Source organism: Nematostella vectensis, chromosome 8 (genome assembly GCF_932526225.1).
Source record: "Nematostella vectensis chromosome 8, jaNemVect1.1, whole genome shotgun sequence".
Lineage (NCBI taxonomy): Eukaryota > Metazoa > Cnidaria > Anthozoa > Actiniaria > Edwardsiidae > Nematostella > Nematostella vectensis.
Window position 1 is genome coordinate 8,887,972 of NC_064041.1, and position 12,697 is coordinate 8,900,668.

The 12,697-nt window shown below is 38.5% G+C and overlaps 1 protein-coding gene across 1 annotated transcript; it reads left to right on the forward strand.

Annotated features, from left to right (window-relative positions):
• The first annotated feature begins 147 nt into the window (after positions 1–147).
• On the forward strand, positions 148–12,044 carry LOC5519369 (vacuolar protein sorting-associated protein 52 homolog). Its single transcript, XM_032364178.2, has 21 exons — positions 148–292; positions 359–434; positions 508–560; positions 2,387–2,462; positions 2,709–2,776; positions 3,405–3,518; positions 4,177–4,238; positions 5,714–5,864; positions 5,952–6,052; positions 6,275–6,407; positions 6,520–6,577; positions 7,033–7,166; positions 7,862–8,017; positions 8,620–8,738; positions 9,181–9,304; positions 9,521–9,589; positions 10,147–10,281; positions 10,604–10,684; positions 10,832–10,928; positions 11,023–11,141; positions 11,678–12,044. Exons 1-21 carry the CDS (start codon positions 191–193, stop codon positions 11,822–11,824), a joined length of 2,175 nt encoding a protein of 724 aa, XP_032220069.1. The 5' UTR covers positions 148–190; the 3' UTR covers positions 11,825–12,044.
• The last annotated feature ends 653 nt before the right edge of the window (positions 12,045–12,697 follow it).

Genomic DNA, 12,697 nt, shown 5'->3' on the forward strand with positions numbered 1-12,697 from the left:
CGTGCCCTGAATTCTTGCGAAGTTTGGAAACTGACTTCCTTTTGTAACAAGGAAACGGAGAGGTACGATTCGCTTTGACGCGCTGAAAAACACTTCCGGTATACATCCATGATCATGGTCAACCTGTGGCCTGAGCCGCAAGATGTTTTACTTGTCAGCGGCTACTACCAACTAGTAGAAGAAAACCAAAATGGCGGAAGTACTCGACGAAGAAGGCCCGTTAGATTTGCCTCTAAATACTGCTACTGGCGACTCAAACGGCAGTCAAAATGGCAACGAGGAGCAAGAAGAAGTATGGCGTTATGTATCTAATTTTTATTGTCTTGTTGTATTATTTCTTACCTTTTTTGCTATGTAGGATTTCCAAGTTGACCTGAATCTCGGCGAACTAGATTTGACCTCCCAAGATGAGTTCATATTAGACGAAGTTGACGGTATGTATAGATCTCATTCCCTGATCATATGACCTTTGTTTTATTTGAAGGTTATTATCCTTAATTTTTTTAGTGCATATTCAAGAAAATTTGGAGGACGAACTGGTTAGAGAGGCACTGAAGGCGGTTTGTATATAATTCAAACGTTATTAATTTTAAGGCTATACCTTTAAAATCACTTATTACTCAGGCTGGGGTTTCTTTATATAAATGTTTTCTTAAAATCATTGTTTAAATAAACAAATGACTTTATCAGTGTAAATGCTCTCACCCTACTTGCCTCAGTTAGCTTAGAGAGAAAACTATCTTCAAGACGCCAGTAGGACTACTCTGTTTTAGAGAGGCATACATCTTAAAAGGCTGATTTAGACAGAACAATTTTTGCCTATGACGTGTCGTAGCTCTCCATAAGCAACCAAGCCTACATCACATCCAGGCTTTATTTTAGCACTGCGCTAAAATAGAAAGTCTACAAATTTATTCAAAATTTTAAGAAACCTCTTCTATCGTTGTTAAAACCATGTTAAAACTGTCGATATGCGGCTAAAAGTTTTTTATAGTTATAACTTTATCGTTTTATAACAATACCTTGCAAATAATTCTAAGATTTATCTATATGCTGGCATTTATGTGATGTCTTATGAAAATGGTTTTACCACCTCGAGCCGAAGGCCTAAGGTCACAGGAAATAAAAGCATGTAAAAAGGTTCGTGAAACTTGTTTTAATCGTTCATTGATGTCCAAGAACAATACAGAATTCCTTTTGCATTTTATTAGTATATTTAACACAAGATAAGAACAATCATCACTTTTTTTTGCATTTGTGTCGATGCCAGTACCTTGGCTATAGGGAATCTTGCACGCATTGCATGACAACAATCACAACTACAAAGGAATTTGGGTTTAGTTTTCCTGGAAATCAAAGTTTTTCAGACTCACTCTAAGCCACTCATTCACATATCGAGGGAATGAAAATAGCAGGTTCCAACCAATGTCGAGCCTCGATGCAACCCTGAAAATGCAAGGGAACAAACAATATCTGGAGTTTTGCCGTGAGTCAAATTTGCAAATCACAGAAGATCTACGTCCTATGTGATGGTCATATATTCTCCACGACTTCTCGCTTCATAGTTATTAACCTAGAGTTTTAATTACAGGTTGTAGAACTTATCAGTGATAAAACAAAGAATAGTTTCGAGTTTGAGTGATCGCGTGGGATAAACAAACATCTTTCCCGACATCAATCTTTATTTGTCAGTGATCCTTATCCTGAAGCACGCATTTCTTTGTCGTTTCTTCATTACGTTATGTTCTTGTCTTCTTATAAATACTGTGGAAACAGTGGCTGAAAAGCCTTCTTCACTGCGAAAACAAGAAACATGCTCTTTGAGTGTCGGTTCTAAATAATTATGTGTATAATCCTCCAATCAAATCGCTTGCAAGACAATGGCACTATTTCAAAACAACGACAATCGCTTTGGTTGCCAATGGGGCTTTAAGTCATCTAAAAAAACAGTAAGGCTCTATTTCCAGCCATCACTAGGCCTCGTTGGCCCCACTAATGGCTGGATCAATGGTCAAACACGCTTCTCTGTGATGTAGCTTTAGATATTATGCATATTTCTTGCACCTATTCCTACTATGAAACAATTAGAAACACACACAAAATGCAAGAGACTACCAAAGGGCATAAGCTTTGTGCAAAACAATGTTTTACACTTTCAATATCAAAAGTAAGATAAAAGTGCCTACGGATGTTAGCAATCAATGACAGTAGATTAAAATGTATAAAGAAGACCCAAGATGTCCCAAGCAAGTCCTATACAACTAAATCGTGCTGTCAGTCAGCCTTAACACAGTGTTGATTATTAACTGACCTAGACTAGCTGTACTAGCTGTCATTAACATGCAAAAACTTAAACGTTTAGCAGAGTAAAAATTGTTGTTTATAGGGTGTAGACCTGAGGCAGTACTCAAAACAGATTGAGGGAGAACTTCACGAAGTGGAAAATGCATCCATCAACGATTGTATCCTTGGTATAAAAAAGTGTGGCAAACCTCGTGATACAGCCATCAGCCAAAAAAAAAAATGTGTGAAATTTAAATTTGGCCTTAAATGATTATAACAATGCAATGCAATAACAAAGTAATGAAGGCCATCTTCTTCAAAGTACTTGTAAAACCTCTTACACTATACATCTATTTAAATGATACACATGTATTCTGTATGAGTATAATGCGCCCAAAATTATAAAGACCTTAATTGTCTGATAGATATAAAAGAAAGTAAAAATATTGCAAGCCTCCACAACCAAATAGCATCATGTGACACCATACTTGAGGTAGGAAAGTCCTATCAAACATACCAAATCAGGCCCGTAGCCAGGGGGGCGGGGGGCTCGGACGAACCCCCTCACCCAGCTTGAAGGTCCGCTCAGAGCTAAGAAAAATATATAACGTTTGGCTGGAGATATACCGTGCATATCAATATGTCTTTAAAATGACTATAAATATAAATCTATAAATTTTATAATAATTATCTTTATTATTATCGCTATATGTTAAAAAATACCCTATGAATAACATTTTAAATACAAGATTGATTGCCCAATGTAATAAGGCGAGGAGAGGGGTATACCGGAAATTTGGTCCGCTAAAATAAAAAAAATAAAAAAAACACCCCACTCAAAATCCTGGCTACAGGCCTGCAAATGAGTGAGAGGTCACATACAGAAACCCTGAATTCTATACACACCAAAAAACCTGACATTTTAAACTCTTTTCCACGTTTAAATTTCACTATGACATGACTTTGTCATGAGTTAAATAGAAATTTAAAAACCTTACCAAAATCTCCAAAATCCTCACTAAAGTTTTGGAAATTATACTAAAATCATTCTTAAAGCCATGTCCCCTGTATAGGTCAGAATAGACTGTACTCCATTTTTTTGTTTGTTGCATGATGGACAGAGAATGGAGAAAATGTTGACAAGTTTCCAGGAAGATCTGGGAAGCATCAGTTCAGAGATCCAAACACTTCAGGAACAATCACTGTCAATGAATATCAAATTGAAGAACAGACAGGTAATTGAGAATCACCCCTCAGGGTGACTCTCAAGCTGATTATGGACAAAAAATGAATTGATTCACTTTGAAAATGTACTATTTTAAATATTAACCCATTGACCCCTCAACAGACCTGTACTGGCCATGAGAGATACACACAGCCCAAAATTCGTAAATGCAAAATTGAAGATATGCACCCAACCAGGCCCATACCCAGGGTGTGCAGGGGGTGTGAATGAACCAAACTCCCCCCCCCCCCAAAGGTCCACTTTTGGTTCCCGATGGACATGCTATTTGTAGACAAAACTATAAAGCATAAGCTAGATCACTCTGTTACGTAGCCAAATCCGACAATAAACCGTCCCGTGGAGATGCTGCAAAGGCATAAAAAAATCCCTTTTTGTTCTTCTTGGCCTGCCAACCAAGGTTATAGCAACTACTCTTTAGCCAAAAACAAGAACTAAGGTTTAGCAGAATTGACCCCCTCGAGAAAATGCTCGAAATAACACACAAGAAATTCTCAAAACTCCAAATATCTCTTATTTAGGGATCAAATTTCTTTTATTGGTTAACCTATTTTCTCACACGCTTTCACTATCCCTTAGGGTTAGAATTACATTCTCAACAGGCATATGTGTGGATGCAGGCTCTTAAAGATTTACCTTTTTTATGACAGGCTATACGAGGAGAACTGAGTCAATTTGTTGATGAGATGATGGTTACCGACTCAATGATAAAGTAAGTCCTGCTTTAGTCTATTTAGTATTTATTCATCTTAGCTAGAGCGTACTGGCAAGACTTCCCCCTGCACACAATGATGACAATACGGCTAAAGACTATAGCAAAAATGCTATTAATGGCAGCTGTAAGGCATAGTTCAAACACCGTACTTTCCATGAGCCGTATTCAATGCAAATTACTGCAAATGAGCCAGATGCATCGCTTTGTCTTCATTTGCATGCATTTGCATTGATTACCTACTGTAACAGGAACACATAAATGTTTACAGATAGGCATTGCAATAATGCTTTTAGAATAACAGAAGTATTGTGTCATAAATATACATAAGTGTGAAGAAACTTTGAAGCATATTGTTGCCAAACATCATTTCAAAAAAAAGGGAGACATGCTTGCTTTACGCTTTATCTTCGTACATAGTATGTTTGTATAAGTTTGTGTATTGTTGGTTTCTGAATGTATAGTTTTCAATTTATTCAAATAACCCAGTAAATTGTCCACCTACTGAGTTCAAATTGTTCTATACTTGTTGAGAAAGGGCAAGAAATCTGAAGTGAGATTTGTTGTCGGTATTGAATGTTTCCTGTTGTCGCTGTACACTACACACAGATGTCGGTAGTTCTCATAATTTGCTAAAATATCACAGTAAATTGTTAACGTCGTGAGTTCAAAGTATTATATAATAGTTAAGAAAGGTCAAGCTAATCTGAATTATTTTTTTTTTTGTCGAAATTGAATGTCTTTCCTTGCTCACACTAACGACTGTGTTATTGTAGCTGATAAAGTTTTTCAGCAAAATTAATGATTTAATGGTGTACAAGCAAGCATGCAATTCCGACAACAAAGCTCAATTCAGAATCGCTTGCCCTTTAGGATAATTTGAACTCACTAGGCTGACAATTTATTTATTTGAATAAGTAGCAGAAAAAAATCAAGTGTCACTTCGATAACGATTTTATAGCGTATATAATTAAGGAAAAACGTTCAATTCCGACAACAGAGCTCAATTTAGATTCGTTTGGCCTTTCACAAGAAATATACAATACTTTGAACTTACTTAGGTTGACCATTCACCGCGATATTTTCGTAAATTGAGAATTACCGCAGCATGTTGTAAAAAAATTCTTTAAGTTTCAATGAAATTACGATTTTATAGTGTACATAGACAAACAAAGCTCAATTCAGATTTGGTTGACCTTTCTCAACAAATATAAAATACTTTGAACGTACTAGGTTTTTTAAATTGAATAAATTAAAAACTGTCGGGCATTTAGTCAATTGAAAACCTTTCCCGACTGTCGGGCATATAGCCACCGCTTAAAAAAAAACCCACATGACTTTTAGTGACCTTTTTTGTATTCATTTTTCCCTTGAACCAATGAAGGTTACAAGACATGGATTTCCAAGTGCCACCTTATTTGAAATGGATGTATAATATGACGCACTGTAACTTATCCTGTGTCTCCTGTTTGCAGGCACATATGCGATACTCCTGTAACAGAGCAAAGCTTTATTGAACAGCTCCATGAGCTCCATCACAAGATTGACTTTGTTAAAGAGCAGTCATTTAAAGGCGCTCTATCCTGCAACGACGTAGGAGATATATTAGAGAAACTCAAAGTCAAGGCATGGAGTATTTGATTAATTTACAGTAATGTTGTCGAAGCAGAACTTTGCACTAATTACTATTTCATGAATGTTCTTGTGTCTCAGGCTGTTCAAAAGATTCGGGATTACATTTTACAAAAGATTTATTTATTCAGACGTCCGAATACAAATTATCAAGTCCCCCAAAATGCTCTTTTAAAATATAGGTAAGTGCTTGTAAACTCCAAAAAACTCTATGGATTTCCCTTGAATTTGTACGTTATTATCAGTCACTTTAAACATAAAACTATGAACAGCTTTTAATCAGTGGTTTCAATCGCCCCGATAATTCAAGCTGTGACTACCTAGCTCACACCGAGTTTGATTGAGTGAGTTTCTACTGATTTTTTTTCTTCTAAATCATCACCTTCTCATCCTATTTATGGCAGGTATTTTAACGAGTTTTTATTGGCTCACCATCGTCAAGTAGCCAGAGAAGTAAAAGATGAATACGTCGACACAATGAGCAAAATCTACTTTTCCTACTTCAAGAGTTACATGGCCAAACTTATGAAACTGCAGGTGGATACTTCAAAATGAGCTAATCGGTTTTGTCTTATCATGTTTGTTTGTTTGTTTCACAAGAATATGCCCCAAGAAATGCCCAACAATAAATTGGGGTTATTTTTTTCAGTATGAAGAAGTTGCAGACAGAGATGACCTTATAGGAGTTGAAGATAATGCCAGAAAAGGTTATTTTTACAAACCTTTAAAATTGATATGAAAAATTCTACCCACTCAGTAAAATAATTGAGACGGCAATATAAAACTTCCGTGAGTTTTAGTACCATATATATTCTATATAGACTTATTTTGTTTGAAAAATTTCTTGTTCAAACTGTATTTAGGAATTAGGAGGGAGGGACATTTCTAGAGCTTTTGTGGTATCCTGCAGAAACCATATCATTTGCTCATCCCCCTCTAGCTATCTGTCATTATTTTCTATGTTTTGATTGGTCTGCTCCTGTAGTGGCGTGGTGTAATCCGAAGCCATTGAAATGGTTTCCAATTAAATCAAACGTTTTTATTTATGGAGGCCATAGTGTAGTTTGTCGTAAGTTCGCAGTTATCTTCAAACGCTCAGTAAGTCGTGTGCATGAAAGCAGAACATCAGAGAACAGCCGTGAAATGTTTTTCCTGTTTTTAGGTTTCTTCACATCTCGACCGATGCTGAAAAATCGGTCGACCATCTTCACACTCGGTAACCGTGGCAACGTGATTACGTCAGAGCTCGAGGAGCCAATCATCGTACCGCATACTGCACAAAAAATGGAAAAAAAGGTGCTGTTTGTTAGTCACCTCTTCCATGTGGGTCACTTACTGACCTGCGCACCAATCGTGTGTATCTCATCCTTTAACGATTAATTAAATAGTTGAGATGATTCACTACATACTGATATTCGACAATTTTTTTTCCAATTTTCAAGACTTCTTGAGAACAGAAAGTTTGGAATTCTGGATATAGGCAGTCCTTGTTCCTTTCTTTTTTATGTAGGAATCCACATGTTAGAGCTACACGTTTGCAATAAAACATGTGTTAGCGTAATTAAACAGCCTCAGTCAGCTGCCATTTTGTCATCCAAGCAAAGTACCAAGTGTCAAAAAGCATCCATTTCTATCGGCTGATTTGGGGAAGCTAATGCGATATTTCCTATTGAATTTGGTCAATTAAGTATTAAACTTTATTTTTAGGTGGTTATTTCGAGATTTTAACACATTATTTGCCTTGTAATATTAAATGAAAAAATAACAACAGTGTGCCTGACAAGTGCACTTTAATAGAAAGGGGCCAATTTTCCTTGTCACGCGAAGGATCTAGTTGGCTTTACTCTATGTAATTTCAATCACCTGAAACAACACGTTCAAAACCCATCCGCAAGAGCATAGGTTTAATAAAATTGAATGGCTATCTGCCCTAAGTTTCTTATCGCTAATCTGTATCTCCTTGTTAACATACTTTTCATTGTGTGTTTCAGTACTCGTTCGAGAGCTTGTTTCGTAGTCTGCATTTTGCGCTGCTGGACAACAGCTGTCGCGAGTACCTTTTTCTTGTGGACTTCTTCATGGTCACCGGGAACGCCGCCAAGGACGTCTTCACCCAAGTGCTCGGCAAGACACTTTCATTATTCCTGGTGAGTATGACGTAACGTGTGTTACGATAACAACGGTGGGTAGGGCGCTTTCATTTTACCTCGTGAGTATGGAGACAAAATCGTCGCGTGTTGACGGTGGACAAGACACTTTCATTATTCCTGGTGAGTATGGGGACAACGTGTATTACGATAACAACGGTAGATAAGACACTGTCATTATTCCTGGTGAGTATGGGGACAACGTGTGTTACGATAAGAACGGTGGGTAAACACTTCCATTATACTTCGCGAGTATTGAGACAAAATCCCTCGTGTATTATGCTTAAAACAATGGACAATATCATTATTCCTTTGAGTATAGGGATAAAAATCCTCATGTTTTAGGCTAAGAAAGGGTGGATAACACATCATTATCCCAGGTGAGTATAGGTTAAACACCCTCGGGTGCTACGCTAAGCACTGTGGATAAGACATTATCATTTTTTTCTGGTTGGTATGGGGACAAACACCCTCGTATTTTTAGGAATATGCTCTCCTTATTATGCGGGGTCTAGCTGTGTCAAGAATCAGGACGGGGATCTTTCTCACCAAGTAATGGTGCCTTTAAAAAGTCAAATATGCGGTTTCTGTATTTATTGTAGAAACAAATGGATTCATACATCGAGAACAGCTACGACGCAATCGGTCTGTTTTTATGTATACATATCATCCACCGGTACCGGATCCTCATGCACAAACGAAGCGTGCCTGCCCTAGACAAGTAAGCTTTTGTTATTATTGTTAATTTTGTTGTGCTGCTGCAGTTGTTGTTATCGTTTTTTGTTGTTGTTATTACTATAGTCGCTTCCACCATTTTCATTAATTCTAAAAAAACTCTACAAAAGGCAAAATAGCATAAAACCAACCTGTTTACCCCAAAGAGAAACCATTTTTATGTGAAATGGATTGTATTTAGAGAAATCAGCTGGTTTGCTCTATTCAATAAAGGACTACTTTTAATCCATTTCCATCCTCTTCATTCGAGACGTTCAAACTACATTATTGTATTTATCTAAAACATCAAGGTTTATTTTATTAACATAAACGTCATTCGATTATGTCACATTATATTGACTGTTTTGATCTTACAAAATCAGGCTAAAATCACTGTTTACCTGTATAAGTCCTAAGTTTATAAAACCCTTACTACCTCCTCCTTCCAGGTACTGGGACACATTGCTGGAGATGTTTTGGCCACGTTTCACCATCATTGTAGAAATGAATATAGACAGTGTCCGGACCACCGACCCCCAGAAACTTGGACACATTGACGTCAGACCTCATTATGTGAGTGTGTTAAGCATGATGTTCCGGTATACAAGGATAAGAGCGCTTCTTTTGTCTAATTCATTTTTATCGTTTCTTGGCCCAGGTAACCTCTTTTTGTTTGAATCCCTTTAGCAGTTTAATGTAATACAGGGCATATTTGATTTTAATTGATATGCCCATGAATTGGTCTGGAAAAATTATTGATCATTGAATTTATTGTTTAAAATTATGTAGATCACCCGACGGTATGCAGAGTTTTCAGCTGCTATAGTCAGTCTGAATGAAAGCTTTCCTGATGAAAAGGTTAGTATCATTGGATTATCAAGAAATGACTGTGATATTTTGATAGTTACTGTTTCATGGTACACATCTTCTAATATCCTTCTGGTTCCATCTTCTCATCATCTTCCCTTCTGTTCTTACACCCCCTTCCGATTCCAACAACTAATTCCCTTTATTACTCCATCTACTCATCCATTTTTTTACTCTGCATCTAGTCATCCATTTATTACTCCGCATCTAGTCATCCATTTTTTACTTCATCTAGTCATCCATTTAATACTCCATCTAGTCATCCCCTTCCCTTCCGTCCAATCTTCCCAGCATTTTCTTGCTCTATCTTCTCATCTCCATTCACTTATGTCCTCACTACCCCTCCGGCTTCATCCTCTCGTCCTCCTTTTGCTCCATCTTCTCATCCCCTTCCCCTCTGTCCTTACACCCCCTATCGTTTTTATCTGCCCATCCACTTGTTACTCCATCTACTCATCCCCAAACCTTTCATCCCATCTTCTCATCTTTCTTTATCTCATCCCCTTCCCTTACCATCTTGTAATCTCCTTCCCGTTCCATCTTGTCAGGTTAACAAGGTCCTCGCGTCATTGCAGTGCGAGGTAGAGAACTTCATTCTGCGCATGGCCGCCGAGTTCCCGCTTCGTAAGGAACAGCTGGTCTTCCTCATCAACAATTACGACATGATGCTTGCTGTGCTTATGGTAAATGCTGTGTTGTTCTCTTTGTGTTAGTCAGTGGGAACGCATAGAATCTTGAAGCAGGTCTCTTTCCAGGCTCTTTGTGTGAGTCTGTCGGCTTTATAAGACGTGCTGCTTACGTAGGTTTTTGGTAGAAGAGCTTCAGTCAATGAAACCAACTCAAACAATAAAGATGGTAGAAAGAAAAGACAGTACAGTATTAACATTGTACAGGTTTTTCGGTTTGGATTGGAACATACAGTAGCGACAAGTTCTCACACCTACAGTAGTCTGGCATAGCCCATTTACTCACACATTTAACATACTCCTGTGTTATTAAACTAAGGAACGAACTTCAGAGGACTCGAAGGAGGTTGAGGGCTTCCAGCAACTGCTAACCGCAAGGATAGGAGAGTTTGTGGAGGAGGTAATAATGGGTTAGTGCTGACTGCAAGGATAGGGGAGTTTGTGGAGGAGGTAATAATGGGTTTGGACTGACTGCAAGGATAGGGGTGTTATCTCGTTATGGCTTGGGGCGTATTCAGCTCATCAAATCAAATCTGTATAATTTAAGGTTCTGTCGCCGGCGTTTGGCGGGATGATAGCGTTCGTGAAAGAAACAGAGCCACAGTTGGAGCGAGGTCAGGGACAGGCTATTCGTCCTGATGAACGTGAGTTCCCTCACATCGACATAAGTTCCTCCCTTTCCTAGCTAATCTGTACCTGTCACATAAGGATGATCCTTACCCTCCCCTCCCTCCTCAGGCCGCATCCAGCAGCTTGTCCGCGGGTTTGCGGCGGACTGGAAGAAATCGGTGGAGAACATCAACCAGGAAATCATGCGATCATTCTCCAACTTCAAGAACGGCACCACCATCCTACAGGTAATACTTTTTTTTCCCAGACCCCCATGAAAAAAGCCCAAGTGGGATGAATCTCAATTGGTTTCTAAGGAATAAAATATCAACACGGATAACTCGGTCGCCCCTTTAATCGAGCTGAGTTTCCCTCGAGACCGCATTGAAACCCTGATAGGTCGAACTTATACACTTCCTTTATAGTTCCTTTATAGTTCCATTCTCGATACTTACGTGGTGCTCGTTGCACTCATCAATAAGTTGTTGTCAGTCGTTACCAGGAGACCCTATTGGGGACTGAGAATAGGATTAAAGAGAACAGAAACCGTCATGTTGTAGCGAGAGTGTTTTCACTTTATACTTGATTGTATTTCAGTTGTATTTTTTCTGATTTCTGTCCTTAAAAACGAGGTGTTCATGATAGCTGGAGTTCGTGGCACTTCAATATGTGTGTTAAGCACGTAGTGTGAGGCAGGGTAGTTATAAGTGTGCACACTCATAGTACCTGGGGCACACATGCCCCTCAAAGAAAATCACCATCCCTTTTTCTTTCATTTTCACAGGCGGCGTTGACCCAGCTCATCCAGTACTACCACAGGTTCCAGAAAATTCTATCCCAGCATCCTTTCAAGCGTCTACCAATCAGGAGCGAGCTCATCAATATTCACCACGTGATGGTCGAAGTCAAAAAACACAAGACAACATTTTAATGGGCACCCTGTGGTGCACTATTCATGGGAAGACAAGTTCGACTTTTGACATGGTCGAGCAAGGACTTGGGTGTTCGGAAGGATAGATAAGATGAAGGGGGGGGGGGGGGGGGTGGGGGGACAACATGGTTATACGTTAAATGGAATTTCATTGTATAATTATATAACACAAGCTTCAAGCTAAAAAATTAGGAATGTAAATAAAAATAGAAAATATAAATATGTGCGCTCTTCGGAGTGGGAGATTCCTTTGTAACTTTATAGAGCCTCTTTCCCACGGGTGTCCACGTCCGTACTACGTTGGTGTCAAGGGCACCCAACGACGAAAATTTCACAACCTGCCTAAAATGAGTTAAGATACCGTTTTTATTCGTTTGCAGTCATTTTTTTATACAATATAGAGCTTTCCTAGATATTTTTATCTTTTGCTAGGCGAAATTACAGCCATCCGAAAAATCTAGTTACTCATCCCGAGGCATCCGAAACTCCGAACGATTCTAAGATCCTTAAGCGAAATTTCTAGGTAATGTCCCTTGTATACTCGCTCCCAAAAATACTAGGGTTCCCTTTTTTAAAGCATGTCGGACGTAAAAATCTCCCGAAAATGGTTATGGTGGTAACAAAAGCAACTCCGAAAAGCATAGGTGATCCAGCTCTCTTCCCGTGAAACATGGGTGATCTAGAAATACAAATTCCGAAAAAAGTAGACATTTCTAGGCCGACCCAGAATCCGTAGGTGACCTTGCTTCCGAACAGATATTTGACCGAAAATGGTCATCTTTTGATCTTGACTTCCTCGCTAAGTGGCATCATTCGACCTTTTCCCCACAGATCCTCTGTCCATATATGATCTTCTGTCCAAGCAATATTATT